Source organism: Hylobates moloch, unplaced genomic scaffold (assembly GCF_009828535.3).
Source record: "Hylobates moloch isolate HMO894 unplaced genomic scaffold, HMol_V3 SCAFFOLD_16, whole genome shotgun sequence".
In the NCBI taxonomy this organism is placed as follows: domain Eukaryota; kingdom Metazoa; phylum Chordata; class Mammalia; order Primates; family Hylobatidae; genus Hylobates; species Hylobates moloch.
This window is the reverse complement of record NW_026652291.1, coordinates 41,280,493-41,308,031: the sequence shown is the minus strand read 5'-3', so window position 1 is coordinate 41,308,031 and position 27,539 is coordinate 41,280,493. Positions and strand designations below refer to the sequence as shown.

General features: G+C 42.1%; 1 protein-coding gene across 5 annotated transcripts in view; it reads left to right on the top strand.

Moving 5' to 3' along the window:
- Window positions 1–27,539, top strand: part of SYNE2 (spectrin repeat containing nuclear envelope protein 2) — a 379,604-nt gene that overhangs the window by 259,568 nt on the left and 92,497 nt on the right. For all 5 annotated transcript variants that reach the window (XM_032134991.2, XM_032134990.2, XM_032134988.2 and 2 more), the window contains exons 66-79: window positions 1,639–1,869; window positions 7,766–7,948; window positions 9,269–9,403; window positions 10,627–10,748; window positions 10,898–11,039; window positions 13,696–13,827; window positions 14,930–15,082; window positions 15,201–15,410; window positions 17,036–17,137; window positions 18,367–18,486; window positions 18,633–18,833; window positions 20,858–21,031; window positions 22,652–22,783; window positions 26,374–26,570. In XM_032134991.2, coding sequence (XP_031990882.1) covers window positions 1,639–1,869; window positions 7,766–7,948; window positions 9,269–9,403; window positions 10,627–10,748; window positions 10,898–11,039; window positions 13,696–13,827; window positions 14,930–15,082; window positions 15,201–15,410; window positions 17,036–17,137; window positions 18,367–18,486; window positions 18,633–18,833; window positions 20,858–21,031; window positions 22,652–22,783; window positions 26,374–26,570 — 2,234 coding nt within the window. The remainder of the gene's footprint in view (window positions 1–1,638; window positions 1,870–7,765; window positions 7,949–9,268; window positions 9,404–10,626; window positions 10,749–10,897; window positions 11,040–13,695; window positions 13,828–14,929; window positions 15,083–15,200; window positions 15,411–17,035; window positions 17,138–18,366; window positions 18,487–18,632; window positions 18,834–20,857; window positions 21,032–22,651; window positions 22,784–26,373; window positions 26,571–27,539) is intronic.

Here is a 27,539-nt window from a genome sequence, read left to right as displayed (position 1 = left end):
TCCTTGGGAGGCCAAGACAGGAGAATCACTTGAACCTGGGATGCGGAGGTTGCAGTGAGCCGAGATCATGCCACTGTACTCCAGCCTGGGTGACAGACGGAGACTCTTCTCAAGAAGAAAAAAAAAATGTCATGATTAAAAAAGAAAATTAAAACAGTTGAATCCAAGCAGAGACTTGACTATATATGAAGTTTAGAGAAAGCACAACACAAGGAAAAGTTTCCTTGAAAAGGTGATTCTTGAAGAAAATTATAATAATAGATTAATGAAGGCAGGGAAGAAATGGCATTTTGGCAGAAAACAGCACCTGTATGTGAAGATAATAGATGGTGAAAGGTAAAAAGTACAACCCAAGACACTTGTGCCAGACCAGCTTTCATAATACTCATCAGTATGCATGAAAATGAACAGCATTCTCGTGCCTGGCACGTGTTTGTTACCACCTACCAGTTTTGTTCACTCTTTTACACTGAAAGTTCTATGTCTAAACAAAATCCCATAAACATTGAGGAATGTGCATTTGAGTTAGGGTATACATTTGCAATCGACTCCCATTCAAAGTTTGTCACTTGGATAGAATTACATTTTATTAGATGCTAACACATTAAGAAAGTCTTATAGAAAACATTGTATTTTATCATAATCAATAGAATATTTTTTGAGACCAAAAGGTTTATACAGCAAAACACAAATCCTTATTCCTAAAGGAATTTCTCTAGAAGTATCGATATTACTTTTTCCATATTCTGGGGAAGGATAGATAATACAGTGGGAGGTAAATACATCTATCAAATTATCTTTTGCCTCCAGGTTGAACATATCTAATATATAATTACTGGAATACTTTCATTTGGTATCTGGGAGAAAATTTTCCATTTAGTTGATAAACAACCCAGTTATTTCAATGTAAAAAGAACACACCACACTTTCTTTATACTATGAGCATCTAGTCCTTAACTCAGTCATACTTGAGTATGCAGAAGGGGAAAGTATTTTAGGGATTCCCTCTGAGGAATAGGAAAAAAGTTTCCAGGTTACCCCACTGAAGTTCATTACTTGACTCAAGCTGTTTTTATTAGAGAAAAGTTTAGATGAGTAATATCATGTATGTTTTTAAAAAGCTAAAATTTTTATAATTAACTATTTGAGAAGATGTTAAGTTATAATTATGTGGTATATTTTATTGTTTCCCTGCTGGGATGTAAAGATCGTGTTCTGTTTTGTTTTGTTTTTCTGTTTGAATAGAGTGTGCAGCAATGTAAGCATTGCTTAATCATGTGTCACGTAACGCTAAACACTGGCCAATTCCCTTAAACGTTTCGGACACACACACACCCTGTCACTCACATTCTCACCTGTCTCCTGGGGCTCACCGGGTAGTGAACTGTGAGCCTGTTCGCGTCCTCTGTGCCCAGGAATACTGTACCTGCGTACTCGCAGATCGGCTGCTTGGAAACCTGTGGCACCAGGTCACGTGATTGTTGCTATGAGTGTGGAGGTGCATTTCTCTTTTCTTTCTTCCTTCTTCTGTCCTGATTTTGTTTCTTTTAACTGGGGAAATGTTGCAGGTTCCCAGGTCTTTGCAGGCCCATGTCTGAAAACTTTGGACTCCCTGGCTTATCTTTGGATTTCTCTTAGGGCACCACACCTCCTATCGAGGCTGCCACTCTGGACTCTTCTGACGCGCAAGGAGGTTTGGAGCCCAGGGTGGAGAAAACTAGGCCGGAGCCCACAGAAGTCCTGCGTGCCTGCAAGACCCAGGTGGCCGAGCTGGAGCTGTGGCTGCAACAAGCCAACGTGGCAGTTGAGCCGGAAACATTAAACGCAGACATGCAGCAGGTGGTGGAACAGCAGCTGGTAGGGTGCCAGGTGAGACTGAGAAGTCAGAGTTCATGGTTTGCCTCTCCACCAATCATCTGCCAAGATTGGGTGAATTTCTCTTAAAGCAACACTTTTTCTTTCTGTTACTCTAACCCTTACATTTATCTTGGCCTCAACTTTTAGTTCTCAGGGTAATTCTTTGAAATGCTTTATGGAACTATCTTATTTGAGGGGACAGGGGACAGTAGTGTTCAGAATCTAGAGTCTAAATCCAGCTCTGTCACATTAGCTGTGAACTTCGGGAAGTGAACTTCTCAGCCTCATTTTCCTTATATAGTAGGTTATCTCATAGGATTTTTGTCAGGATTAAATAAGGTATTTAAAGTAGTGTCATAGGATTTAAATAAGGTATTTAAAGCAGTGTCATAGGATTTAAATAAGGTATTTAAAGCAGTGTCATAGGATATAAAGTTATCTCATAGGATTTTTGTCAGGATTAAATAAGGTATATAAAGTATATAACAAGTGCTCAGTAAATGCTATTATTTTGTTCATTTTTAGTAAGTAATTAGAATATTCATTCATCATAAATGAAACCAAAAGTCTTAATTTGCAAAATTGAAGATACAGCATAAAAGGGCTTTGCAACCATTTTATTGGGAATGCCCTGGGTTTTGCTTGGGAGGGGCACGGATATAAACTTCCTTGCCGCTAGTCACTCTGAGTAAAGCTTGCCAGCTCAGCCCAAAGGTTGGGGTTTCTAATCCCTCCAGGGAGAGGCTAGAATGATGACATTGCAACAGCATAATTGAGTGTCATAAGAGCAGGGGCATGCGAACTGCTTGCAAAGGCCTCTCTCCCAGCTGCACTTAAGAGACCAGCCTTGTCTCTATCATATGGGCTTGTCTGCCAGGATGAAGACATCCTCTTGTCTCAGAGTACGCATATCACTAGCCCTGCCACAGGGAGCGTTTCCTGCTGTAGCCTGTTATGTTGTTGTGGGAAGTCTGCCTTTGATCCACAGGTGTGCATGCTCCCCTTCTATGTAAGCCCATAGTCTTACAACATCCAGGAACCAGACAGACAGGCCAGCCTCCTTTTCTGTGCAGCTCGGCACCTCTGATCTCAAAAGTCAGTTCTTTTTTTTTTTTTTTTTTTCTTCAGGGTCTCACCCTGTCGCCCAAGCTGGAGTGCAGTGGAGCAATCATAGCTCATTGCAGCCTCGACTTCCTGGGCTCAGGTGATCCTCGCACCTCAGCTTCCTGGGTAGCTGGGACTACAGCCCTGCACCACCACACCCGGCTACTTTTTGTATTTTTTGGTAGAGATGAGAGGTCTCACAATATTGCCTAGGCTGGTCTCGAACTCCTGGGCTCAAGCAATCCAACCACGTCAGCCTCCCAAAGTGCTGGATTACGGCGTGAGCTATCACGCCCAGCCCAAAAGTCAGTTCTAAAGGGATAGGTTCACTCAGATACTGGCACTGCCGCTTGGCCTGGCTGATGGGGCCCAGGGGAGCCTGTGAATGCCATAGAGTGTCATACAGCACAGAGCAATGTTATGCTAAACTCAACTCGAGGCAGTCCAGATTTTGAGTCCCACCCACTTAAGGCCATTCAGGATTGATTTGCCAACTGATTATCTACTGACTGGGTAGACCCTATGCCAACTCCTTGATTATCACCAGAATCCCATCTTCGTTGCCACTTGTAGTGAGTTCAAGGATTTCCAGGCTGCTCAAGGAAAAGATATGACTACCAGGTGGCAGTAGCACCCAACAGGCTTTATTTGGGCAGTATTTTGGCAGGATTATGATCGTGAGGGACAGGGAAGCTCTTTACTGCAGGAGACCTTCCAGAGGCTAAGGCATAGACTGGGGGTCAGGCCACCACCCAGAGGGGGAGGAGGGCAAGGGAACTCCCAGGGGAGAGGAGAAACAGAGAGGGAACTTATGTGTCTGGCAATGTCTCAGCACAGGGGAGGGTCTCTGGGTCAGAGAGTGCCAAAGGGCAGCAGAGACTTGGGATTTTTTTTATAGCCCAGGGTTAGTCTTATCCATGGCTGGCAGATGTTGGGTGCAGTTTTCAGGGGTATGCAAAGCAGACAGGCTCTAAATGGATGAAAATATGCTTATTTGGGCTGCGTTTAAAGCCATCTAATGTGTAAACATTTGAGTCTGGTGCTGGCACTTTTTGAACTTACTGCTTCTGACCTGCTTTGAAGAAAAACCACATGGGGCCAACATACAGGGGCATCTTTGGCTCATTTATATAACATGACACAATAAAGTTATTATTGAAACATATAAAAACCTTAAAGTGATCTGTAAAAACACAAAATTCCAGTGGAAAAATGGCCAAAGGACAGAAGCAAACAGTTCAGTCAAGATTATGGACCAGGAGTGGTGGCTCACGCCTGTAATCCCAGCACTTTGGGAGGCCAAGGCAGGTGGATCGCTTGAGGCCAGGAGTTTGAGACCAGCCTGGACAACATAGTTACACCTTGTCTCTACAAAATAATAAAAAAATAAATAAAAAAAAACTAGCTGGGCATGGTGGTGTGTATCTGTAGTCCCAGCTACCTGGGAGGCTGAGGCACTAATATCTCTTAAGCCCAAGAATTCAAGGCTGCAGTGAGCTATAATTGCACCACTGCATTCCAGCCTGGGCGGGAGAGTAAGACACTGTCAAGAAAAGAAAGAGAGAAAGAAGGAAGGGAGGGAGGGAGGATTATGCTTAGTAATTTAATATTTGAGAATTGTTTAATCTTGATTTTTAAAGACATAAAACAGCTGTCACATTACATTAGAAAAATATATCATTCTGGAAAAATAGATACTCTAATGTCTGGTAGTTCTATCTAATTGGCTTAATGTTTTGGGAGATCAGTTGTCAACATATAAGCTGTTCATCTTCTTTGAGTTAAAAGTACCATTACTTTTTTTTTTGAGACGAAGTCTCGCTCTCGCCCAGGCTAGAGTGCAGTGGCACAATCTCAGCACACTGCAACTTCTGCCTCCCGGGTTCAAGTGATTCTCCTGCCTCAGCCTCCCAAGTAGCTGGGATTACAGGCATGTGCCACAGCATCTGGCTAATTTTTGTATTTTTAGTAGAAACGGTTTCCCCATGTTGGCCAGGGTGATCTCGAACTCCTGACCTCAGGTGATCCACCTGCCTTGGCCTCCCAAAGTGCCGAGATTATAGGCGTGAGCCACCGTGCCCGGCCAGTACCATTACTTTTAATTTACCTTCTGAAAATAATCCCAAGTGAGAAAAATAATTATAGAAGCATTGATTACAAAAGTGAAGAACTAGAAACAAAGGGGTAACGAGGGAAATTGGTAAGTGAATCATGGGATATCAACTTGTAGCTATTAAAATGAAAATCATGAAACGTGTGGAGACAGATGAAAAAGTATGTAATAGTTAAGTGGGAAAAACAGCATAAAATTATGCTACATTTTGTTTATAGCCACTGTACAATCTATGGGTACATATTGTTTAAACTTAGAAGAATCTGTAGAGGATGTAAGTAGAGTAGTCCCACCTTTGTCTGTGGGGGTTGTGTTACAAGACCCCCAGTGGATGCCTGAAACCGCGGATAGTACCAAACTCTGTGTGTATTATGTTTTTTTGATCTGACAGCTGAGATGGCTACAGAGTGAGTATCCCTTATCCCCAAATGCTTGGAACTAGAAGTATTTTGCATTTGGTTTTTTGGGGGGGATTTTGGAATATTTGCATATACATAATGAGATATCTTAGGGAGAGGACCCAAGTCTAAACACTAAATTAATTAATTAATTTCTTTATTTATATTAGAGTTAACAGGGTCTTGCTCAGTTACCCAGGCTGGAGTGCAGTAGTATGATCATGGCTCACTGCAGCCTTGACCTGCTGGGCTCAGGCAATCCTCCTGCCCCAATCTCCAGAATAGCTGGGACTACAGGCGTACACCACCATGCCTGGCTAATTTTATTTTTTGTAGACTCAGGGTCTCACTGTGTTGCCCAGGCTGGTCTCAAACTCCTGGCCTCAAGTGATCCTCCTGCCTCAGCCTCCCGAAGTGCTGGGATTACAGGTATGAACCACCGTGCTAGGCCTCAATTTATGTTTTATCTGTACCTCATACACATATCCTAAGGTTATTTTATATAATAACTTTAATAATTTTATACATGAAACAAAGTTCAATTGTGACCATCACGTGAGGTTGGGTGTGGAATTTTCCACTTCTGGCAGGGTGCATAAAAAGTTTCAGATTTTGGAGCATTTTGGCATTTTGGATTTTCAGATTAGGGATACTCAACCTCTACTAAGTAACTAATGCACCGAGTGCTAGAGTGTGGATATGCTGGACAAAGAGATGATTCACATCCTGGGCGGGATGGAGCAGGATGGTGTGCAATTTTATCACGCTACTTAGGTGGTGCAAAATTTAAAATGTATGAATTATTTATTTCTGGAATTTTCCATTTAATATTTTTGAGCCATGATTGACTGCAGGTAACTGAAACCACAAAAAGTAAAAGCATGGATAAAGGGGCCCGTTATAGCTTGCTTGGATGAAGGAGTTATAGGATAAATTATTTGCAATTTTGTTTTAAGAATAGAGTTCTTCCTTAAGGAAAATTTTTAATTCCTTAAATTCGCTCAATGAATGGAACTTGTTCTTAGTCATGCACCGAGTTTTAGTACAAGTGATCATGGTGCTGGAATGTGAATTTGTCTGTTGCTGCTGACTTGAGTGCCTAGCCAGTTGGCATGACCGAGCAGGCTGCTGAGCCCCAGGAGAGGGCAAACTTGATCTGTTGAGGAGGAATACAATGACCGAGACTTACTGGGAAACTTACTTCATCCAGCTGATGTATTTTTAGATTTGTGTGAATTGGCCGGTTGTATCGATAACTAAATATTTCAGGTTCCAAGTTATTTCTTCTGTGGTGTTCTGAGAGTTTGGAGGCTTATTTGGCTTGAGAAAGAGAAGGAAAAGAGCAAGGGAAATAATTTTCAAACAGTTACATGGAGTTCTTTTTTAAATTCCTACTCCACACTTGGATTGCAACATAAAAGATTAGGAAGGTAGGCGAGGCGTGGTGGTTCACGCCTGTAATCCCAGCACTTTGGGAGGCCTAGGTGGGCGGATCATGAGGTCAGGAGTTTTAGACCAGCCATTTTGAGACCAGCCTGGCCAAAATGGCGAAACCCCATCTCTACTAAAAATACAAAAATTAGCTGGGCGTGGTGGCACACTCTTGTAATCCCGGGCTACTCGGGATGCTGAGTCAGGAGATTACTTGAACCTGGGAGGCAGAGGTTGCAGTGAGCCAAGATCACACCACTGCACTCTATCCTGGGCAACAGAGTGAGACTCCATCTCAGAAAAAAAAAAAAAAAAAAAAAAAGATTAGAAAGGTAGGGGGAAAATAAGAATATCTGCACTTTTTAAGCACAGATGTATCAAGCACTCACCAAAGTACTTGGATTTAATTCATTCACTCCTCGTAATGATCCTAGGAGGTAAGTTCGGTTATTATCTTCATTTTACAGACTACTAGAGACACACTCCTCTAAAGTAAGGTGCCTGTGTTTACACATCTATTAAGTGGCAGGACTGGGATCTGAAACCAGATAGTCTAGTTCGAAGATCTGTGTTCTTAACCACTATCCTCTGCTGGATACATTCTGCTGTGTTTTGTAAGGCGACTATAGAGTCATTTACTTATTTTACAGTGACATGTGTAATTGGGATTGGTTTGGTTGCATCCCTACTGAAAAGCACAAGAATTCTGTGGAAGTTTTTGTTTTTCCAGGGTTTCTTCCATCCTGTGTTTCTGGGACTTCTTGTATACACTTAAGTAAAAAGAGTAAGTCTTAACTTGTTTGCAGGAACAATACTTCTTCAAGAACGACACTATGAATAATTAAATGCTTTTATTTCCTAGGCTATGCTAACAGAGATTGAGCACAAGGTTGCCTTTCTGTTAGAGACTTGCAAAGATCAGGGCCTGGGAGATAATGGAGCCACTCAACATGAGGCTGAAGCGCTTTCCCTGAAACTGAAAACAGTGAAGTGCAATTTAGAGAAAGTCCAGATGATGCTTCAGGAGAAGCACAGTGAAGATCAGGTAAAAAATGACTATCTATGGACATTCATCTTGATACACATATATGGCAGACCTGCCAGAAGAGAACTCTGGTTGAAAGTGATGAACCGGCTACAGAGAAACTGTACTAAGTGTGAAAGAATTCCACACATTAACACTGTAGATGAGTACACTGGCTTGTTATTTTTATTTCATTCTACTTTGCAGTTTTCCTGTCTAGGTTGTTGTTGGTGATGGTGGTGGTTTGGTTTGTGTTGGTTTAATGTAGCTGAGTGTTCTTGTTGGCCGTGAGGTCTAGTGTAAGGCTTCTTCGTAAAAGAAGGATGTATTATAAAGGAATTTTGTAACTCTAATTGACTGGAAAACAAAGCTTTCATAGATGTGACTAAAATTTGACATCAGAAACATAAACCTGTTTCCAGGATACTTTGCTATTCATTTGCAAATATTTATATATACAATCAAAGTATCATGTAAAGTGTTCTCATGATTTTTAAAAGCACTCTGTGTTTATAAATGCAAATGTGCATCTTATGAGTAGATCTTACTATGAAAGATTTGCATGTGCTTATGAGTGGTTCCTACTTAGAGATTTATGCTCACAGAAATAAGACTGGCTGCAGATACATAGGCCATATGGTTCCCCTTTCATCCTAATATGTTCTCTCTTTTTAAAAAAATGTATTTTAGCCATAGGGGAAATTTGAATTTATAATACTGTTTCTCTTTTTGGTGCTTTTTTATTTGGTATTTGTTCTTAAGAAAAAAGGCAATACATTTTCTTGCTTTTAGTAATTCATTGGATGAATTAGCTTGAAGAAGTAAGATGATCACTTCACCAAATGTGGTAGTTTTTGAAGTTGTTATGAAATAAGTACATTAAATCATAGTAGGCTGGGTGTGGTGGCTGACGCCCGTAATCCCAGCACTTTGGGAGGCTGAGGCAGGCGGATCACCTGAGGTCAGGAGTTTGAGACCAGTCTGGTCAATATGGTGAAACCCCGTCTCTACTAAAAATACAAAAATTAGCTGGGTGTAGTGGCACAACTGCAATCACAGCTACTTGGGAGGCTGAGGCAGGAGAATCCCTTGAACCTGAGAGCAGAGGTTGCAGTGAGCCAAGATCATGCCCTTGCACTCCAGCCTGGGCAACAAGTGCGAAACTCCGTCTCAAAAAACAAAAAAAAACAAAAACAAAAAATTATAGTATATAATTATAGCAAATAACAAAATATCATCATTTATTTCATGTAAAATTTTTCTATGTAGTCCCATTATTAGAATTGAGATAAAGTGGAGTTTATTTTTAAAAATAGCCTGCCATTTTGAAATGTTTTGCAGCATCCTACCATTCTAAAGAAATCCTCAGAGCCAGAGCATCAAGAAGCTCTCCAACCAGTCAGCCTTTCTGAATTGGAATCCATTGTAACTGAAAGGCCACAATTCAGCAGACAAAAAGATTTCCAGCAGCAACAGGTAATTCTAGCCCCCAACAGTTGTAGGGACTAGAATATAACTTTTTAACCAGGCAAGGTGGTGCAAACCTGCAGTCCTAGCTACTTGGGAGGCTGAGGTGGGAGAATCACCTGTGGCCAGGTGTTCAAGGCCAGCCTGGGCAACATAGTGAGACCCTGTTTCAAAAACCAAAAAAAAGGCCAGGCACAGTAGCTCATGCCTGTAATCCCAGCACTTTGGGAGGCTGAGGCAGGCGGATCATTTGAGGTCAGGAGTTCAAAACCAGCCTGGACAACATGGTGAAACCCTAGCTCTACTAAAAATACAGGCTGGGCGCGGTGACTCACGCTTGTAATCCCAGCACTTTGGGAGGCTGAGGCGGGCGGATCACGAGGTCAGGAGATCGAGACCACGGTGAAACCCCATCTCTACTAAAAATACAAAAAAATTAGCCAGTTGTGGTGGCGGGCGCCTGTAGTCCCAGCTACTCGGAGAGGCTGAGGCAGGAGAATGGCGTGAACCCGGGAGGCGGAGCTTGCAGTGAGCCGAGATCGCGCCACTGCACTCCAGCCTGGGTGACAGAGCGAGACTCCATCTCAAAAAAAAAAAACAAAAAACAAGCCAGGCATGGTGGTGCACGCCTGTAATCCCAGCTACTCAGGAGGCTGAGGCACAAGAATCACTTGAATTCAGGAGGCAGAGGTTGCAGTGAGCTAAGATCACACCACTGTACTCCAGCCTGGGGTGATAGCATGAGACCCTGTCTCCAAAAACAAAAACAAAAAAGCTTTCTATATGGAATTTCTGCAAAGTGTGGCATGTAGGTATTTGTGTGTGTGCAGAAACTCTGAGAGTTTTCAGCATTTACCATAGCACCTGCTTTGCTTTCAGCTGCTAACACTGGGGACACCGTAACTTTGCTCCTTTATTAACTTACATCTTATATCAACTGTCTTCAGGGTGAATTTCTGTAGTTGCAACTCTGCTTTGCCTGTCTTTCCAAATGCGTTTGTATGTCTTTGATGATTTTCCATGTATGCGGTTGAAATAACAGTTATTGTGTGAATATTTTAAATAGGTTTTTGGGAAGTGAGAGTTTATAGGAACAGGAATGCAAGAAAGAGAAATAGTAATTAATGATTTAGGAACTGGCTCAAAATTAGATTTATCTCAGCAGAGGAAACTAGTGGGTACTAATCAAAAAACTTGATGGATTGGATCATTTGAATCTCATTCAATTACAGGTTCTGGAGTTAAAACCAATGGAACAGAAAGATTTCATCAAATTCATAGAATTTAATGCTAAGAAAATGTGGCCCCAGTATTGCCAACATGATAAAGATACAACTCAGGAATCATCTGCAAGGTAAAACATTTAAAAATAGAGTTGGTCATTCAGTGGTTTTATGACTGGGAGAATTAAGAGTGTTTCTTTTAAAAATTGCTCATAGAACTGTGAATGTAATACAAAATGTTTAGTGTTGATTATTCTCTTCACCTTTTGTTCTTCAAAAGCAACCAGGCATCCAGCCCCGAAAATGACGTTCCAGACTCGATCTTGTCACCCCAGGGCCAAAATGGAGATAAGTGGCAATATCTGCATCACGAACTCTCATCAAAAATAAAGCTCCCACTCCCTCAGCTTGTGGAGCCTCAGGTCAGTCTGCATCTACATGGTGCAAATAGCCTGTTTATCTTTGAAAATCCAACAAGCATTCATTAAATAAACATGTATATTCTGCAGAAAGCAAAGTTGCCAAGTGAGTTTTTCACTTTGCTGATACATTTTCTTCATCTTGGAAACCTGCATTAGGAACCCCTCCTTTGTGCTTCTGTAGCACCCAGGGCTTCCCTCATCAGAGCTGTTATTTATAACAACTATCCACCTGTTTATTTATAGTCTGTATTCCCCATTAGATGGGGAAGAAAGACAGATCATGTCTGCCTGGTTTGCATTTGAGTGCCAAGCACGGTACCTAGGACATCATAGACTCTCAGTTACTGTTTGTTGAATGAATAAAGGAATGAGTATGTATTTTAGGAAACACTTGGCCAGGCACGGTGGCTCACGCCTGTAATCCCAGCACTTTGGGAGGCCGAGGCGGGTGGATCACCTGAGGTCAGGAGTTCAAGACCAGCCTCACCATGGGGAAACCCTGTCTCTACTAAAAATACAAAATTAGCCAGGCATAGTGGTGCATGCCTATAATCCCAGCTACTTGGGAAGCTGAGGCAGGAGAATTGCTTGAACCTGGGAGGCGGAGGTTGCAGTGAGCCGAGATCATGCCATTGCACTCCAGCCAGGGCAACGAGAGTGAAACTCCGTCTCAAAAAAAAAAAAAAAAGAAAAGAAAAAAGAAAGAAACACTTTAAAAACTATACAGTGCTGTAAGAACTGTATAGTTTTCATTCATTAGAAAATTCTTTGGAATCTACCATGTGCCAACCCCTGTGCCGATGGCACTGGCCAGTCGGTGTTCCCTGTGATTGGCCCTCCTTATCACTGCTGTCACAGGCTCTGTCAGGCTGGCTTGCTGTGTCAGTCACTGCTGCCTCTCTCCAGACAGGGAGCAGGTGAGCAAAACAGCCCCACTGCACACAAGGCAGGCTTCTGCCTTCCACCACACACTCACATTGCCTGGGCAAAGGTTACCCGTGATTTCCCAATTCCCCAGTCTGATAGGAACTTCTCAGCTGTCCTCTTTCCTGCTAAGGACCTTACTTGACCAATTAAAGTTCAATCAAACTCATCAGTTGGCCCTTAACCTTGGTTTCTCCATATTACACTGTAACGTGTACATAGGTCTCTTGCAAAGAAGAGAGTTCCACTCATTATTAGTTCTTTCCCCAAGCAGAGTCATCTACCACCTCACCCTGTTTCATTTTATTTGTTAGCTTTCCAATTTGAGAAAGAAGCTGATTCTGAATCATTCACCCTTCTGAAATCACAGCTTTCAGTACTTATTTAGCTTTTCAATAACAAATCAAGATGCAAACCTATCCCTTAGAAGAGACTTGAATTCTATTCTAATAGTTAGCTGTGTCAAAAGTAAACTGGTAAATAAGCAGCTAGCCCTGTAGCATGAATGTTATTACTAAACTGAAAGATTAATTATTTCACATAAACACACCCCACCTTTTTTTTTTTTTTTTTTTTAAGAGACAGGGTCTCAGCCGGGTACAGTGGCTCATGCCTATAATCCCAGCACTTTGGGAGGCTGAGGCGTGTGGATCACCTGAGGTCAGGAGTTCGAGACCAGCCTAGTCAACATGGTGAAACCCTGTCTCTACTAAAAATACAAAAATTAGCCGGCCATGGTGGTAGGCATTTGTAATCTCAGCTACTTGGGAGGCTGAGGCAGGAAAATTGCTGGAACCCGGGTGGCAGAGGTTGCAGTGAGCCGAGATTGCGCCATTGCCCTCCAGCCCTGGTGACAACAGCGAGACTCTGTCTCAAAAAAAAAAGAGACAGGTTCTCGCTGTTACCCAGGGTAGAGTGCAGTGGCATAACCAAAACTCATTGTAACTTTGAACTCCTGGGCTCAAACAATGCCCCTGCTTCAGCCTTCTGAGTAGCTAGGACTACAGGTGTGCAGCGCCATGACCAGCTACTTTAAAAAATTTTTTATAATTTTTTTTTTTTTGTAGAGAAAGTGTCTTGTTATGTTGTACAGTCTGGTCTTGAACTCCTGGCCTCAAGGAATCCTCCCACCTCCACTTCCCAAAGTACTGGGATTATAGGCATAAGCCACTAAGTCTGGCCTTTCCTCTCATTTTGATATCTAAATGAACCCTCAAGTATCTAAATATAACTAGTCATGACTTTTCAAAGCTGTCCAAAATATTAAAACTTAATTATTTTTTCTTATAAATGGCAAGATGGACAAAAATGCTCACCAAGAAAGTGACTCAGAAGACAGCATGCTAAGGCATCTTTTTCTATTTAAATTAACATCAGCAGGCTGGACATGTTGGCTCACGCCTGTAATCCTAGCACTTTGGGAGGCTGAGGCAGGTGGATCACCTGAGGTCACGAGTTCGAGAATAGCCTGGCTAACATGGCAAAGCCCCGTCGCTACTAAAAATACAAAAATTAGCCAGGCATGGTGGCAGGCGCCTGTTATCCCATCTACTCAGGAGGCTGAGGTAGGAGAATCTCTTGAACATGGGAGACAGAGGTTGCAGTGAGTGGAGATCATGCCACTGCACTCCAGCCTGGGCAACAGAGCAAGACTCCATCTCGAAAATAAAAAAATAACTAACATCAGCAGGGTCTAAAACTGTCACTAATAGGGTTTTCCTTTGTCAAATAGGTTTCCACAAATATGGGTATACTACCTAGTGTGAGTATGTATAACTTTAGATACCCAACAACTGAAGAACTGAAAACCTACACCACCCAACTTGAAGACCTGCGCCAAGAAGCAATTAACCTTCAGACACAGGTAGAAGCTGCACACAATGTATTTTCCTCATTGTAATAACATAAACAAAGGCGATATCATCATTGTGACTTGGTCATAATTGTCATCACTGAACAAGTCATAGAACACATAATGGAATGGGTCCTAGGATTGCAAATTGAACTGATGTTGCTTGCCAACTCTAATACATTATGTAGTGGTTCCCTAGGGACTGTGTGCAAAGGATTCTGAGTCCAGGATCAGCAGGAAAGAGGATCATGATTGATGAGTGCTGTCTGCAGTGGTGATCTGGGATTGGAAGGGTGAGGGAGGAGAGTAGGGCGGCAGTATAGGCATGGTTTTCAACGCTGAGCAGGCTTAACACTGAGGTAATGCTAGGTTATGTGAGATGTCCATCAGAGAAGACAGTAGACAGGGCCCAAGTTGGGGGGATGACTAGCTATGGTATGCTCCTAAACTACTTATAACTGTTCAAGAATTCAGGGTAGCTGTGGGTAAAGAAAAAGAGGTGACCCCAGCAGCTTATGCTAAAACAGATCTGTGACTCCCAGACTCACCAGGCGCAATGCACGACACTGGGGACATGCTTGGAGTCATATACCTAAGCGTTGATTCTCACAGTCGGCTCATAAATGACACTTTCCCCCTCCTCTGCAGCCTGCTTCTGTTTTTAAGACACTGTACCTCCTCTTTGTAATCAACCCTTTCAAGCTTCTCTTTTGTGACTTCTTTTCCTTCTCCCAGCTATACTTGATTTCATTAACCGCTTTCTCCTCCATTAGAATGTGGAGGGTGGGAAACAGTGGTAAAGGAGACAGTGTAACTTATCTGGGACCACACTTTCACCTGGATCGCCCTGCCAAGGGATCCTTCATCTCATGATTTACCTTTTAGTTCCATTCAGTACTCAACTACCTAACGTTGAGCTTCTTAAACTCATTTTTCTCTGAGTTTAACATCGTAAGTTTATTTGTTCTGCTACCTAGTTCACAAAGTGTTTGAAGCAGCTTATTACAAAAGAAGCATAATATAAATCGTAAACTATAATGGAAACTAGGCAAAATATAGGTCTAGGAAGGCAAAGGTATCTTAATTTTCTTTTTCTTTTTTCCTCTTGATTCAGGAAAATATGACAGAAGAAGCATATATCAATTTGGATAAAAAATTATTTGAACTATTCCTGACCCTCAGTCAGTGCCTCAGCAGTGTGGAGGAGATGCTGGAGATGCCCAGGCTTTACAGGGAGGATGGTTCTGGCCAGCAGGTGCACTACGAGGTAGGGCACTTCTCACGAGCCCATGTGTTGGCCATTACAGCAGCCCCGTGAGTTAAGCCCGTGTGGAAGCCTCTTGAGGTCAGAGCTCATTCATTGTCTTCCTTCCTCTCCACTCCAGACACTGGCTCTTGAGTTGAAGAAACTTTATTTAGCGCTAAGTGACAAGAAGGGTGATCTTTTGAAAGCCATGACTTGGCCTGGCAAGAACACCAACTTGCTCCTTGAATGTTTTGACAACCTTCAAGTCTGCCTGGAGCACACTCGGGCTGCAGCTGTCTGTAGAAGCAAGTCCCTGAAAGCTGGCCTCGATTACAACCGCAGTTACCAGGTATGATTCCAAGCACACAGCCTATTTTGGCACTGTTTTAAGTTACAACATGGACCCCTAATGCCTATTCCTATTCCTGGTGACATTTGTTAACAAGAATTGCTAAGGGAAATGATGAGACTCTTCTGTTTGTTGCTCATGGTTGGAGATCATTTGGAAGTGAAGCCCTGGCCGGGTGCAGTGGCTCACGCCTGTAATCCTAGCACTTTGGGAGAGGCCGAGGCAGGCGGATCACCTGAGGTCATAAGATTGAGACCATCCTGTCCAACATGGTGAAACCCCATCTCTACTAGAAATACAAAAATTAGCCGGGCGTGGTGGTGTGTGCCTGTAATCCCAGCTACTTGGGAGGCTGAGGCAGGAGAATTGCTTGAACCTGGGAGGCAGAAGTTGCAGTGAGCTGAGATCACGCCACTGCACTCCAGCCTGGGCGGCAGAGCGAGACTCCATCTCAAAAAAAAAAGAAAGTGAAGCCCTTTTAAAGTCTTGGCCTAGCGTAGTGGCTCATGCCTGTAATCCCAGTACTTTGGGAGGCCTACGTAGGTGGATTGCTTGAGCCCAGGAGTTCAAGACCAGCCTAGGCAACATAGATCCCATCTCAAAAAAAGAAAAAAGTAAAAAAAAAAAAAAAGTCTTGAGTAAGAATTTGTTAGGATGAGCTAACATAATGTTTCATTTCTTGTATTACATTTAGCCATTTAACAAATTGGGGGGGTCATCTGTATTTGTTTTTCTAGGCTAGAGGGAGCCATTAAGGTTTTTGAGCTAAGGAATGACAATCCGTGTATGTTTCGGGTAGATTCCTCCAGCAGTTGTCTAAAGTGAATTGGAGAGGGAGAGACTCGAGGCAGGTAGAAGAGTTAGGAAGCTACTAAAATTATCTAATGGAAAAGAAATGAAACCCAATACTGTTTATGAATGAGGCTTGCCCATAAAAATCAAGCCTGAATCTGACCAAGCTGCTAGAATCCAAGTAAAACAGACACAAGAAAAGAACAGGTTAAACAGCACACTGGGAGTGCAGTCGGCCAAATCCAGCCTGTGGGAAACTGTACTGAACAAATGACCCATTTTTTTCACACACACACATTCAAGAAACGAAAAAGAAAAGTGGTTGGGGATTCTGCAGGTTAAGAGAGATCTAAAATGTATTTATCCATCATGACATGTGGACCTCATTTGGATCATCACTGAAACAAAAAAGAAAAATTATAGGCAATTAGGGATATGTAAATCCTGTCTGGATAGTTAAATCATACTAAGCGATTATTATTGATGGCAGGGGAGGAGTATATTGGAGTATTTTTAAAGAGAAGGATCTTTATCTTTTAGAAATATATACTGAAACATATACTGATGAAATGACTTGAGACCTGGGATTTGCTTCAAAATAGCCTGAAGGAAAGGAGATTAGGTACAGTTGAGAGCTGGAGGGAGGATGTAGAGGGAAGAAGATCAGCTATGAATCAATAATTGTTGAAGTTTAATGATAAAATGGGGATTTCTCTATTTTTATATTTGTTTGAAATTTCTAATGTCACAAAAATTATAAAAACCAACTAAATATAAAAAAAGATAATGAAGGCCTAAATGAGATTGCTCAGTTTCCTACATTTATCTTACAGAATGAAATAAAGAGATTATATGATCAGCTCATTAAGAGTAAGACGTCTTTACAACAGTCTTTGAATGAAATCAGTGGCCAGAGTGTTGCTGAACAGCTTCAGGTAATCAAGTCAAAATAATCCAGACTGACTTAACTTTGAACCACAGAGCTTTGCATATAAGCCGTGCTTCTGAACTACTTTCCTTTGTGAGCAGCAGCAAGGCTTAAGTAAATAAATAAAAATTGAAAACGATTTATGTTGACCTTTTAAAAACATCTCTTAATTTTCTGAAGCACAATGTATTAAAACAACAGGAGACCATTTTCACTTATCAACCATGACAAAATGTGTATGTCCAGTGTTGGTAAGGGTATTGGAAAATGAGACCCTCATCCTCTTGCCAGGGGAGCCCTGGGGATCCTTTGTCTGTATATCAGAATTTTAAACATAAATACTCTCGTCTGGCAATAATTTGACTTCATGTATTTAGCAAATATTAATTGAGGATCCACTATGTTTAGGCACTGTTTGAGGTGCTGAACTTGTACTCCTCCTAAGGATATAAGACAAGAGCATAAAGATAAATATTTTGGCCAGGTTGGTGGCTCACGCCTATAATCCCAGCACCTTGGGAGGCTGAGGCAGGTGGATCACTTGAAGCCAGGAATTTAAGACCAGCCTGGCCAGCATGGCAAACCCCGTCTCTATTAAAAATACAAAAATTAGCCAGGTGCAGTGGCATACGGCTGTAGTCCCACCTATTCAGGAGGCTGAGGTGTGATAATTGCTTGAGCCTGGGGGGCGGAGGTTGCAGTGAACTGAGATTGTGCCACTGCACTCCAGCTTGGGTGACAGAACCAGACCTTTGTCTCTAAATAAATAAATAAGTCATAAATATTTAAGGATGGACCCGGCAGCTCTGCTTGAATTAAAAACTGTAAATAGCCCAAAAGTCCATTGAGAGCTGACCGATACAAAAGCAGGGTACACCCTGTGTGTACCCCAATAGCATGCTGTGTGTCTGTTTCAAAGGAGCTAGGTATGTGTATACCGATGTGAAGAGATGCTGAAGAGCTGGTGAGTGAGGAATGCTAACCTCAGGACAGAATGCTGTGGTGCAGTTCATTGAGTTTAAGGATATGCATGTATACCCCTACTGGTATGGAGCATGTTAGGAACTTGGGACCTCTGGGAAGATTGTTAAGGAGAGCAGGAGGTGAGGGAGCGGGAGCTGGGATTTTCATTTTTCCCTTCATCCCTTTCTGTTCTGTTTAATTCTTTTTAGATAACTATGTGTACTTCTCTGACTTATTGAAGGGTTTTCTTTTCTTGTATTGTCTCTCACTTAGAAAGCAGATGCATATACAGTGGAGCTGGAGAATGCCGAGAGCCGAGTGGCCAAACTAAGAGATGAAGGGGAGAGGCTTCATTTACCTTATGCTTTACTCCAGGAGGTTTACAAATTAGAGGTATGCCTGAGTAGAAAACATTGACTCAGCACTGTGACTGTGAGGAGCCGGATTCTTTTCTTCCACCAACAGAGTTTAGATTTGTCTTTCAGTTATTGCCCCGGTTGGATGAAAATGCATGTGTGCACCTGCTCTTCTCTTTTCAGGATGTACTTGACAGTATGTGGGGAATGCTAAGAGCCAGGTACACAGAACTCAGCAGCCCTTTCGTCACTGAGAGCCAGCAAGATGCTTTGTTGCAAGGCATGGTGGAACTGGTGAAGATTGGGAAGGAAAAGCTTGCTTATGACCACTTAAAACAAACCAAAAGTAAAGTGGCGTTACAGGCTCAAATAGAAAATCACAAGGTGAGACAGACATATGGGTCGGATGACCCCTTCATAGACTAAAATCTTAAGGTATTTCTGAATGTGAACAGAAAGGATCCATTTTTCTTCTTTGTTGAAATTTAAGTTATTCATTCTTCTAATAAACATCTATTAGAATGCTTAATGTGTACCAGGAATCTGGTACACGCTAGGAATTTGGGTTATGAGTAAAAACAGACACAGTTCCTTATATTCATGGAGCTTTCACCTGATTGAGAAGATGGATATTTATCAACAAGTCTTCAAACAAATTTAAAATTAAAATGAGGATACATTCTATGAGAGCATTTAACAGCAGAAGGTGACTTAGGAAAGTTAGAAAAGGCTTTCCTGGCCTTGCGCGGTGACTTATGCCTGTAATCCCAGCACTTTGGGAGGCTGAGGCGGGTGGATCACCTGAGGTCAGGAGTTCGAGACCAGCCTGGCCAACATGGTGAAACCCCGTCTCTACCAAAAATACAAAAATTAGCTGGGTGTGGTGGCAGGTGCCTGTAATCCCAGCTACTTGGGAGGCTGAGGCAAGAGAATTGCTTGAACTCAGGAGGTGGAGGTTGCAGCAAGCTGAGATCACACCTCCGCACCCCAGCCTGGGCGACAGAGCAAGACTCTATCTCAAAAACAAAAACAAAAAAGCTTTCCTGAGAACTAGAATCAAAAGGAAAGTGTATTATTATGTAGTATCAGACTATAGTAAATCCTTCAATTTTTAAAATTCATTTCATTAAACAAAAACCTCTTGATCACCAACTAAAGATAAAGAGTAATCTAGGTGCCGATAATCAAAAATGTGTAAGACGGTTCCTACCTGAGGCAAGCTTATGGTCTAGCATTTGGAAGGTAGAGCTTTGTCTAAGAAAAATTGAAAGGTAAATATTGTATGAAGGATGGAGGGGAAGAGGAGAAAATAATATTGATTATCTACAGTGTGCTAGGCCCCTTGCTAGATGCTTTTATAAACATCTCTATGTATATGTCCTTTTCAAGGCTTAGGAGAAGGGATTCACATAATATGGAGGGATCCCTCCAGACAACTGGAGGAGGCAGTAAATGGAGAAGAACCATGTGAAATAAAGCCTTCCTCTTGAAAGGTTCTTGAAGTTCAAATACAGATACAGGAAGCTTTATGTCCAGGATTCCTATAAATCAGCAAATTCCCTTTATTTAGTCATTTTCTTGAGTAGAAGTTAAAGCCAGGGTTAAGGAGCCCTGTCTTTCGAATATGTGGGCTGCTTGAGTTTGCACATCTGTCCATCCAACTTGTCTTGAAATTCAGCCACAGTGGCATCTGTTTTTTGTTTGTTTGTTTTTGTTTTTGTTTTTTTAAGAGACAGGGTCTCACTCTGTATTCCAGGCTGGAGTGCAGTGGTGTAATCATAGCTCATTGTAGCCTCAAGATCCTGGTCTGAAACAATCCTCTCACCTCAGCCTCCTGAGTAGCTGGGACTATAGATGTGTGCCACCACACCTAGCTGGCATCTATCTTTTTGTAGCATTTAGACTCAAAACAACTGATTTAGAAAGATCTATCTGGAAATTGAAATTGACTGACAAAAATGTTTGCCATTTAAAATGGATTATTTAGTGGAAAATAACACCTAAGGGTAATACTTTATAATTTGTTGAAGTTCCACTAGTGTTCAAAGACTAAGAGATTTTTTTTCTTTCTTTTTGGGAGAGAGTCTTGCTCTGTCGCCCAGGCTGGAGTCCAGTGGCACGATCTCGGCTCACTGCAGCCTCCGCCTCCCGGGTTCAAATGATTCTCCTGCCTCAGTCTCTCAAATGATTGGGATTACAGGCATTCACCACCATGCCCAGCTAATTTTTGCATTATTGGTAAAGATGGGGTTTTGCCATGTTGGCCAGGCTGGTCAATTTGACTCTACACAGATGTCCTGGGATTTTGGATTTAAAACAAAAATAACTGGATATAAAGTTGAAGTAACTTGGTTTTTAAGATTTTTCACAATTTCAAAATAAATATTAAAACTTTCTCCATCTCATAGGTTTTTTTCCAGAAGCTTGTTGCTGACATGTTGTTGATCCAAGCATACTCTGCCAAAATATTTCCTTCTTTATTGCAAAAGAGAGAGACATTTTGGGCAGATCAAGTAACAGAAGTTAAAATACTAGAAGAAAAGTCACGCCAACGTGGCATGAAGCTGCAGAGTTTGTTGCAGGTATTTGGGTTATGTAAACGTTGTACTGAAGCTGGGAATTCCTGATTTTCCATCACCACCCCAGGTGTTGAGAAGAAGTATCTAGTTATCATTAAGCTATAGTTAAATGGAAGCCTGACAGTGAGGAATGTGGACCCCCGCTCAGGTTCTGAGTTCACTCCCTGAAGGAAAGGTTGGCTGGGATTTCTCATACATAGATTTGGGATGGTACTGTGTTTCTCTGCCTTTTAGGTTCATGTATGAATAAGCAAAACAATAAGCACTTTGAGACCTTGAATGAGATCATTTGGGTGAAACAGTTATTGGTTTAAAAACTGTACTTCTTCAAGAGAACAGGCCCAGATGTCCTAAAATGGATAATGACAATCTTGTCTAAATTCAAAGAAAAAAATAAGTATGCATAAAGCTCCTTCTCAGTTTTGAGGCATTCCCCTCACACCTTTCATAGCCAATGTTAGTACTTAAAGGAAATAAAAAACGAAGGAGGCTGGGCGCAGTGGCTCACGCCTGTAATCCTAGCACTTTGGGAGGCGGAGGGGGGCGGATCACGAGGTCAGGAGATCGAGACCATCCTGGCTAACATGGTGAAACCCCGTCTCTACTAAAAATACAAAAAAAAATTAGTCGGGCGTGGTGGTGGGCGCCTGTAGTCCCAGCTACTCAGGAGGCTGAGGCAGGAGAATGGCTTGAACCCGGGAGGTGGAGCTTGCAGTGAGCCTAGATTGCGCCACCGTACTCCAGCCTGGGCAACAGAGCGAGACCCTGTCTCAAAAAAAGGAAGGAAATGTTTAACTTGATAATGTAATAGGGTGTTATTTTTTGCTAGCAAAATTTATTTTCTAGTTAGTGTGTCCAGTTGATATTTATAATATGTCATGGTATTTTTTAAAAAAGACTCCATGGACCCAGTGAGTGTTCTATAAAAGCCAAGTGAGCCACTATGTGAATAGATATGGAAATGAGTGAGGTGCTTCTTTTCTTAACAGATAATGTTTGGAGTCAATAACTCAGCTCTGTGGTATGTTGGGATCCTAGGGGTGGGCATCCATGGAAATGGGGCAAGCTAAAAGATGACAAGACTAGGGCTAAGGCAGTTGTCCTCCCCTGATGAAGTGTAAGCCTATACTCCTCAAAGACACCTTGAGCAGACCTATGCTTCAAGTGGCATCGGGGTTTGGTGGGCTTGGGCGTGGGCTTGGAGAGCAAGAGCAGCTTAATAAGAGCTTCTGTTGAATAAGGGTCTAAAAGTTAGCTCTTTCTCTTTCCTAATAAGAGAAAGGCTCTCTTGTGGCTCCGAGGTCTCTACAGAGTTGCTAAGAGTATCACTTTAACTTCATTGTGTTACTCCTTTAGTCATGTTACCCAGTGTGACAAGACAAGCATAAAACACTAAATGCCAACTGAGATACTTTTTAAACCTTCTCCTCAAAGGCAATGGAATTCTTTTCCATTAGATGCTGAGCACTTACCAGGGTGGGTTACGTCTCTCGGACACACCTGGATCTGTGCTTTAATTTTGTATGGTCTTGGTGTTCATTTTTGTTTTGTGATTAATTGTGTTGTTATCTGGAACCAATCTAGTAAAGGGCTCCCACTGATTTTATGTCCTTGATTCTCTAGAAATGGGAAGAATTTGATGAAAACTATGCATCTCTTGAAAAGGACCTGGAAATTCTTATATCTACATTGCCCTCTGTGAGTTTGGTGGAAGAAACGGAGGAAAGATTAGTGGAAAGGATTTCATTTTACCAGGTATTTTTCTTTCATTTAAGTTATCAAAGGCATGTCCATAGCACTTTGTGTTTTACATTTGTTTTGACTAAGTGGCTTGATTTTGAAGGTTTGAATTGAAACAAAACGTTCATCATACAACTCACTGTTGAATGTATTCAGGGAGACTGCAGATTTGAATGTGAACTCCTTAGCATAACCACATGTCTGGCTTGGGGGAGAGGACCTTGCTTGAGTCATGGCTCCATCACTTATCACTTCTGTGACCTTGCTGTCCCTAAGCCTCAGTTTCTCTATCTGTGGAACGTAGATAATCGAGCCAATTCTACCTGTCTCTGGAAGTGAATGCCAGTGAGCTACTAGTATGGAAATGAGCTGAAGAATGGAAAGAACTTTGTCAGCCTTCGGCCTCTAAACATATATTTAGTTTTATTCCTACGGTGAAGTCCTGACTAGACGTAGCCCATGAGACAGGCAATAATCTTACCTGCCACCAGCATTATAAAAACATCTCAGGCCGGGCGCACTGGCTCACACCTGTAATCCTAGCACTTTGGGAGGCCGAGGCAGGTGGATTGCCTGGGCTCAGGAGTTTGAGACCAGCCTGGGCAAGATGGTGAAACCCTGTCTCTACTAAAATACAAAAAAAAAAAAAAAAATTAGCTGGGCATGGCGGCTTGTGCCTGTAATCCCAGTTACTTGGGAGGCTGAGGGAGGAAAATTGCTTAAACCCGGGAGGTGGAGGTTGCAGTGAACCAAGATCGTGCCATTGCACTCCAGCCTGGGCGACAGAGCGAGATTCCGTCTCAAAACAAAAAAACCCTCAAACTTTTAAACTTTGTGTGTGTAACTTTTTGCATTATTATCATCTGTCTCTGTGTCTCTAATTTTGGTGCCAAAGAAAGGATAAAACCTCAAAATAGTTTTCAAGTGGCATTGAGAACATGACCAACAAGATAAAAGCCAAGTTTTAAGTCTTCTCACCAGGAACTTAAAATTCCTAGTTTTAACTTTAGGATATATGCCATCAGAATCTGAGTTGTGTGGCTAGAGGCAGTTATGAAATATCAACTTTAAAACCTCAAAAGCACATTTATTGCCTGAATGAACTAGTTGGAAAATGAAAGCAGGAAATAATTCCAGGGCTCTCTCTTCCGTGGAGATATTTTAGCCTCTATAAGGAACATTTTCCAGAGGCTGGGACAATACTCCCTAGATGCCTGGAAAGCTACAGTTGGTCTCATTGCCACCTTATTAATTATACTGAGCCTAACTCTAAGGTAAATCTGGGTCCTCTGGGGTGGGTGGGAGTGGGGGTGATGGGAGTACTGTTTAGCTCTTTGTTAGTCTGGGGATACGGAAGGTATCATATAAACAGCTGAAAGAATGCAGTTGAGAACAGTATTTTAAGGCTTATTATTTTAAGCAACAGTCTAGTATTAGCCAACCTAATATGAGTGCGATTGTTTCCTCCAAAAGTGACCATATCTGTTAAAATGTGTGATTCTATTACATTTGAAATATTAAAAAGAAAAAAATTGTTCTAAGACTTTTAAATAAATTTGCCATACTAAAGAAGACATATCTTGTAAAGCCCATCTCACATATGGACTTCATAGGCCATTCTCAGTTCAGAGTCAAGGAAAGGTTTGTGTGAGTCTGACAGATGCCGTCATCTTGATCAGCCGTCGTCTGTGGGGCATGGAACCTAGGAGTCAGTTGTGTGGCCTTTGAAGTCAACAAACCCGTGTTCAAATGCTGGCTCAGCCTAGTTACTCGTGCACAGACTGTATCCCATGCATACAATCGGTGAATTAGGCTGGGCGTGGTGGCTCACGCCTGTAATCCTAGCACGTTAGGAGGCCGAGGTGAGTGGATAACCTGAGGTCAGGAGTTTGAGACCAGCCTGGCCAATATGGTAAAACCCCGTCTCTACTAAAAATACAAAAATTAGCTGGGCATGGTGGCACGTGCCTATAATCCCAGCTACTTGGGAGGCTTAGGCAGGAGAATCGCTGGAACCCGGGAGGCGGAGGCTGCAGTGAGCTGAGATAGTGCCACTGCACTCCAGCCTGGGTGACAGCAAGACTTCATCTCAAAAAAAAAAAAAAAAAAAAAAGTAGAGGGTGAATTAAGACTTTTCAGAGATGTTTTAAAAGTGAAGAATCTAGCACTTCACTTAGAAAATTAGACTTTTTTTTCTTTTAATACAGATGTTTGATATTTCATTCTAGCCCACACAGGCTCAGACACGGGGAGGGAATTACAAATGGGAGTGGTGGAAAGGGCCATGGAAGTGGAATTTTTTGGTAATATTTTAAAAGGCTTAACTTAATTTGAAAATAGCAAACCTTCTGTTTTGATAATTTATTTTTTAAGATTAAACAGGTGTCAGGATAAATGGCATTAGCTGAATCCAGCTGTGTTAGATAATTACCTTTAGACAGACTTCTCTTCAAAGAATTTCATTTTTCTTTCCATGAAGTTGGATTAATGATATGCTGTTTTAATTTATTTTTCTGAAGTTTTCTTCCTTTCTCTCTACTGAATCTTTATATTCAGTAGAGGACCCTGGAAATGAATTTTTCTGCCTAGTATTCGCATCTCATGGATAATAGGGAAATACTATTTTATTTATCCTCTTCATATCTAAGTCACCATCTGAAGTGCTTTTGGGGGCAGAATAGAAATAAGGAAAACCTGCTGGCTCTGCACTCAGAGGGGTGGTGGGGACTGAGCCAAGGGAAGGGAGAGGGAGTAGGCTCTCCTAGAGCCAGCAGCTGCTGCTCAGTTACGGCCACCCTTTGCCACATGAGATGCAGGCCAACAATTGCTAGGTCTTCCAGTTTTCCCACAGACACTGGTAATCCTGATTATTATGTAAGATTTCCTGATTTTTCAAACTGATCTTAAGGTCACACAAAACCTATCTGTGAGCTCAGCGTGGCCTAAAGACTGCCAGCTTGTTTTTTGTTTGTATGCAGTAAGTCTGTAAAGTTGATTTGGGTTGGTTGGTTGGTTGGTTTTTTGTTTGTTTGTTTGTTTTGACACAATCTCTCTCTGTCGCTCAGGCTGGAGTGCAATGGTGCAATCTCAGCCCACTGCAGCCTCCACCTCCTGGGTTCCAGCAATTCTCCTGCCTCAGCCTCCTGGCTAGCTGGGATTACAGGTGTGCACCACCAAGTCCTGCCTCAGCCTCCCAAGTAGCTGGGATTACAGGCATGCGCCCCCACACCTAGCTAATTGTTTGTCTTTTTAGTAGAGAGGAGGTTTCACCATGTTGGTCAGGCTGGTCTCGAACTGCTGACCTCAGGTGATCCGCCCGCCTCAGCCTCCCAAAGTGCTGGGATTACAGGCGTGTGCCACTGTGCCCAGCCAGTAAGTCTACAGAGTTGAATCTGTGCTCTAGAAATGCAAGATTGGCCACCTATCATGAAAGGTAACCAATAAACCATTAATCACGCATCCAGTCAGACTATAGTCTTGAACGTTGGGAAAGTGTTACTGTTTTATCAGTAGACACAAATGTCAGTTTTAAATGCAGTATTTGTGACTAGCTTGGCAGACTTTATTTTCTAAATAATTCATTCTATGTCTTTACTTTTTATTAGCAAATAAAAAGAAACATTGGTGGAAAACACGCCCGGCTTTACCAAACTCTGAACGAAGGCAAACAGTTGGTGGCGTCTGTGAGCTGTCCTGAATTAGAGGGCCAGATCGCAAAACTGGAAGAGCAGTGGTTGTCCCTGAACAAGAAAATTGACCATGAGCTCCACAGGCTGCAAGCACTTCTCAAGCATCTGCTCAGGTCTGCCTTTTTGGGGGCGGATTGGCTTCACATTGTGCTGTGAAGAAAGACCTCGGGGATTCTGTAGTCAACTAAATTTTACCTGCAACCCACCTTATGCTGTTTTTTCTTGGACAGTCTAAAGCAGTTGGGTCCCTCTTCTGGGCTAAACGCGATGTAGAATCTCTGATGGTTTGCTAGACACAGCATAACATGTAATCAGTTTGCTGTGATCGTTTTTTCTTTTCTTTTTTGTTTTTAAGGAGGCAAGGTCTTGCCCTGTCACCCAGGCTGGAGTGCATGGAGTGCAGTAGCACAATCATAGCTCACTGCAACCTTGAACTCCTGGACTCAAGTGATCCTCCTGCCTCAGCCTCCCAAATTGGTGTGACTACAGGCATAGGCCACCATGCCTGGCTAATTTTATAAAATTTTTTGTAGAGATGGGGTCTCACATTGTTGCCCAGGGTGGTCTCAAGCTCCTGGCCTCAAGCAGTCCTCCTGCCTCAGCTTCCCAAAGTGCTGGGATTACAGGTGTAAGCCACTGCACCCAGCTAGTTTACACATTTCTATAGAAGCTAGGAATTATGTTATAAAATAATATATAGGTTACCTTTATACCATGATATTGCTGTTTCCTACCCTCTTCCAAAGTTTTAAGATTAAAAAAATGATTTTAGCTAACAGAGTAGTTTGAAATAGGTTTTTGAGTTCTTCGGAGAATTTGTTGTGCTTAATTGGTATAATCTTGAACCACGTGAGGAAGGAGGAGAACATAGAACATTTAAACCTCATTCTCATCCCTGCGTCTTAACCTAAGGCAGTTTAAAAGTTACAAGAAGGGCAGAATATTGTTCGAATATTTTCACTACCTCGGGCAAATACGTTGGGTGTTCAGCCAACAGCAGTTTGTTGTTATACAGCTTATACAAATGCTTGGTGTGTGTGTGTGTGTGTGTGTGTGTGTGTGTGTGTGTGTGTGTGTGTGGT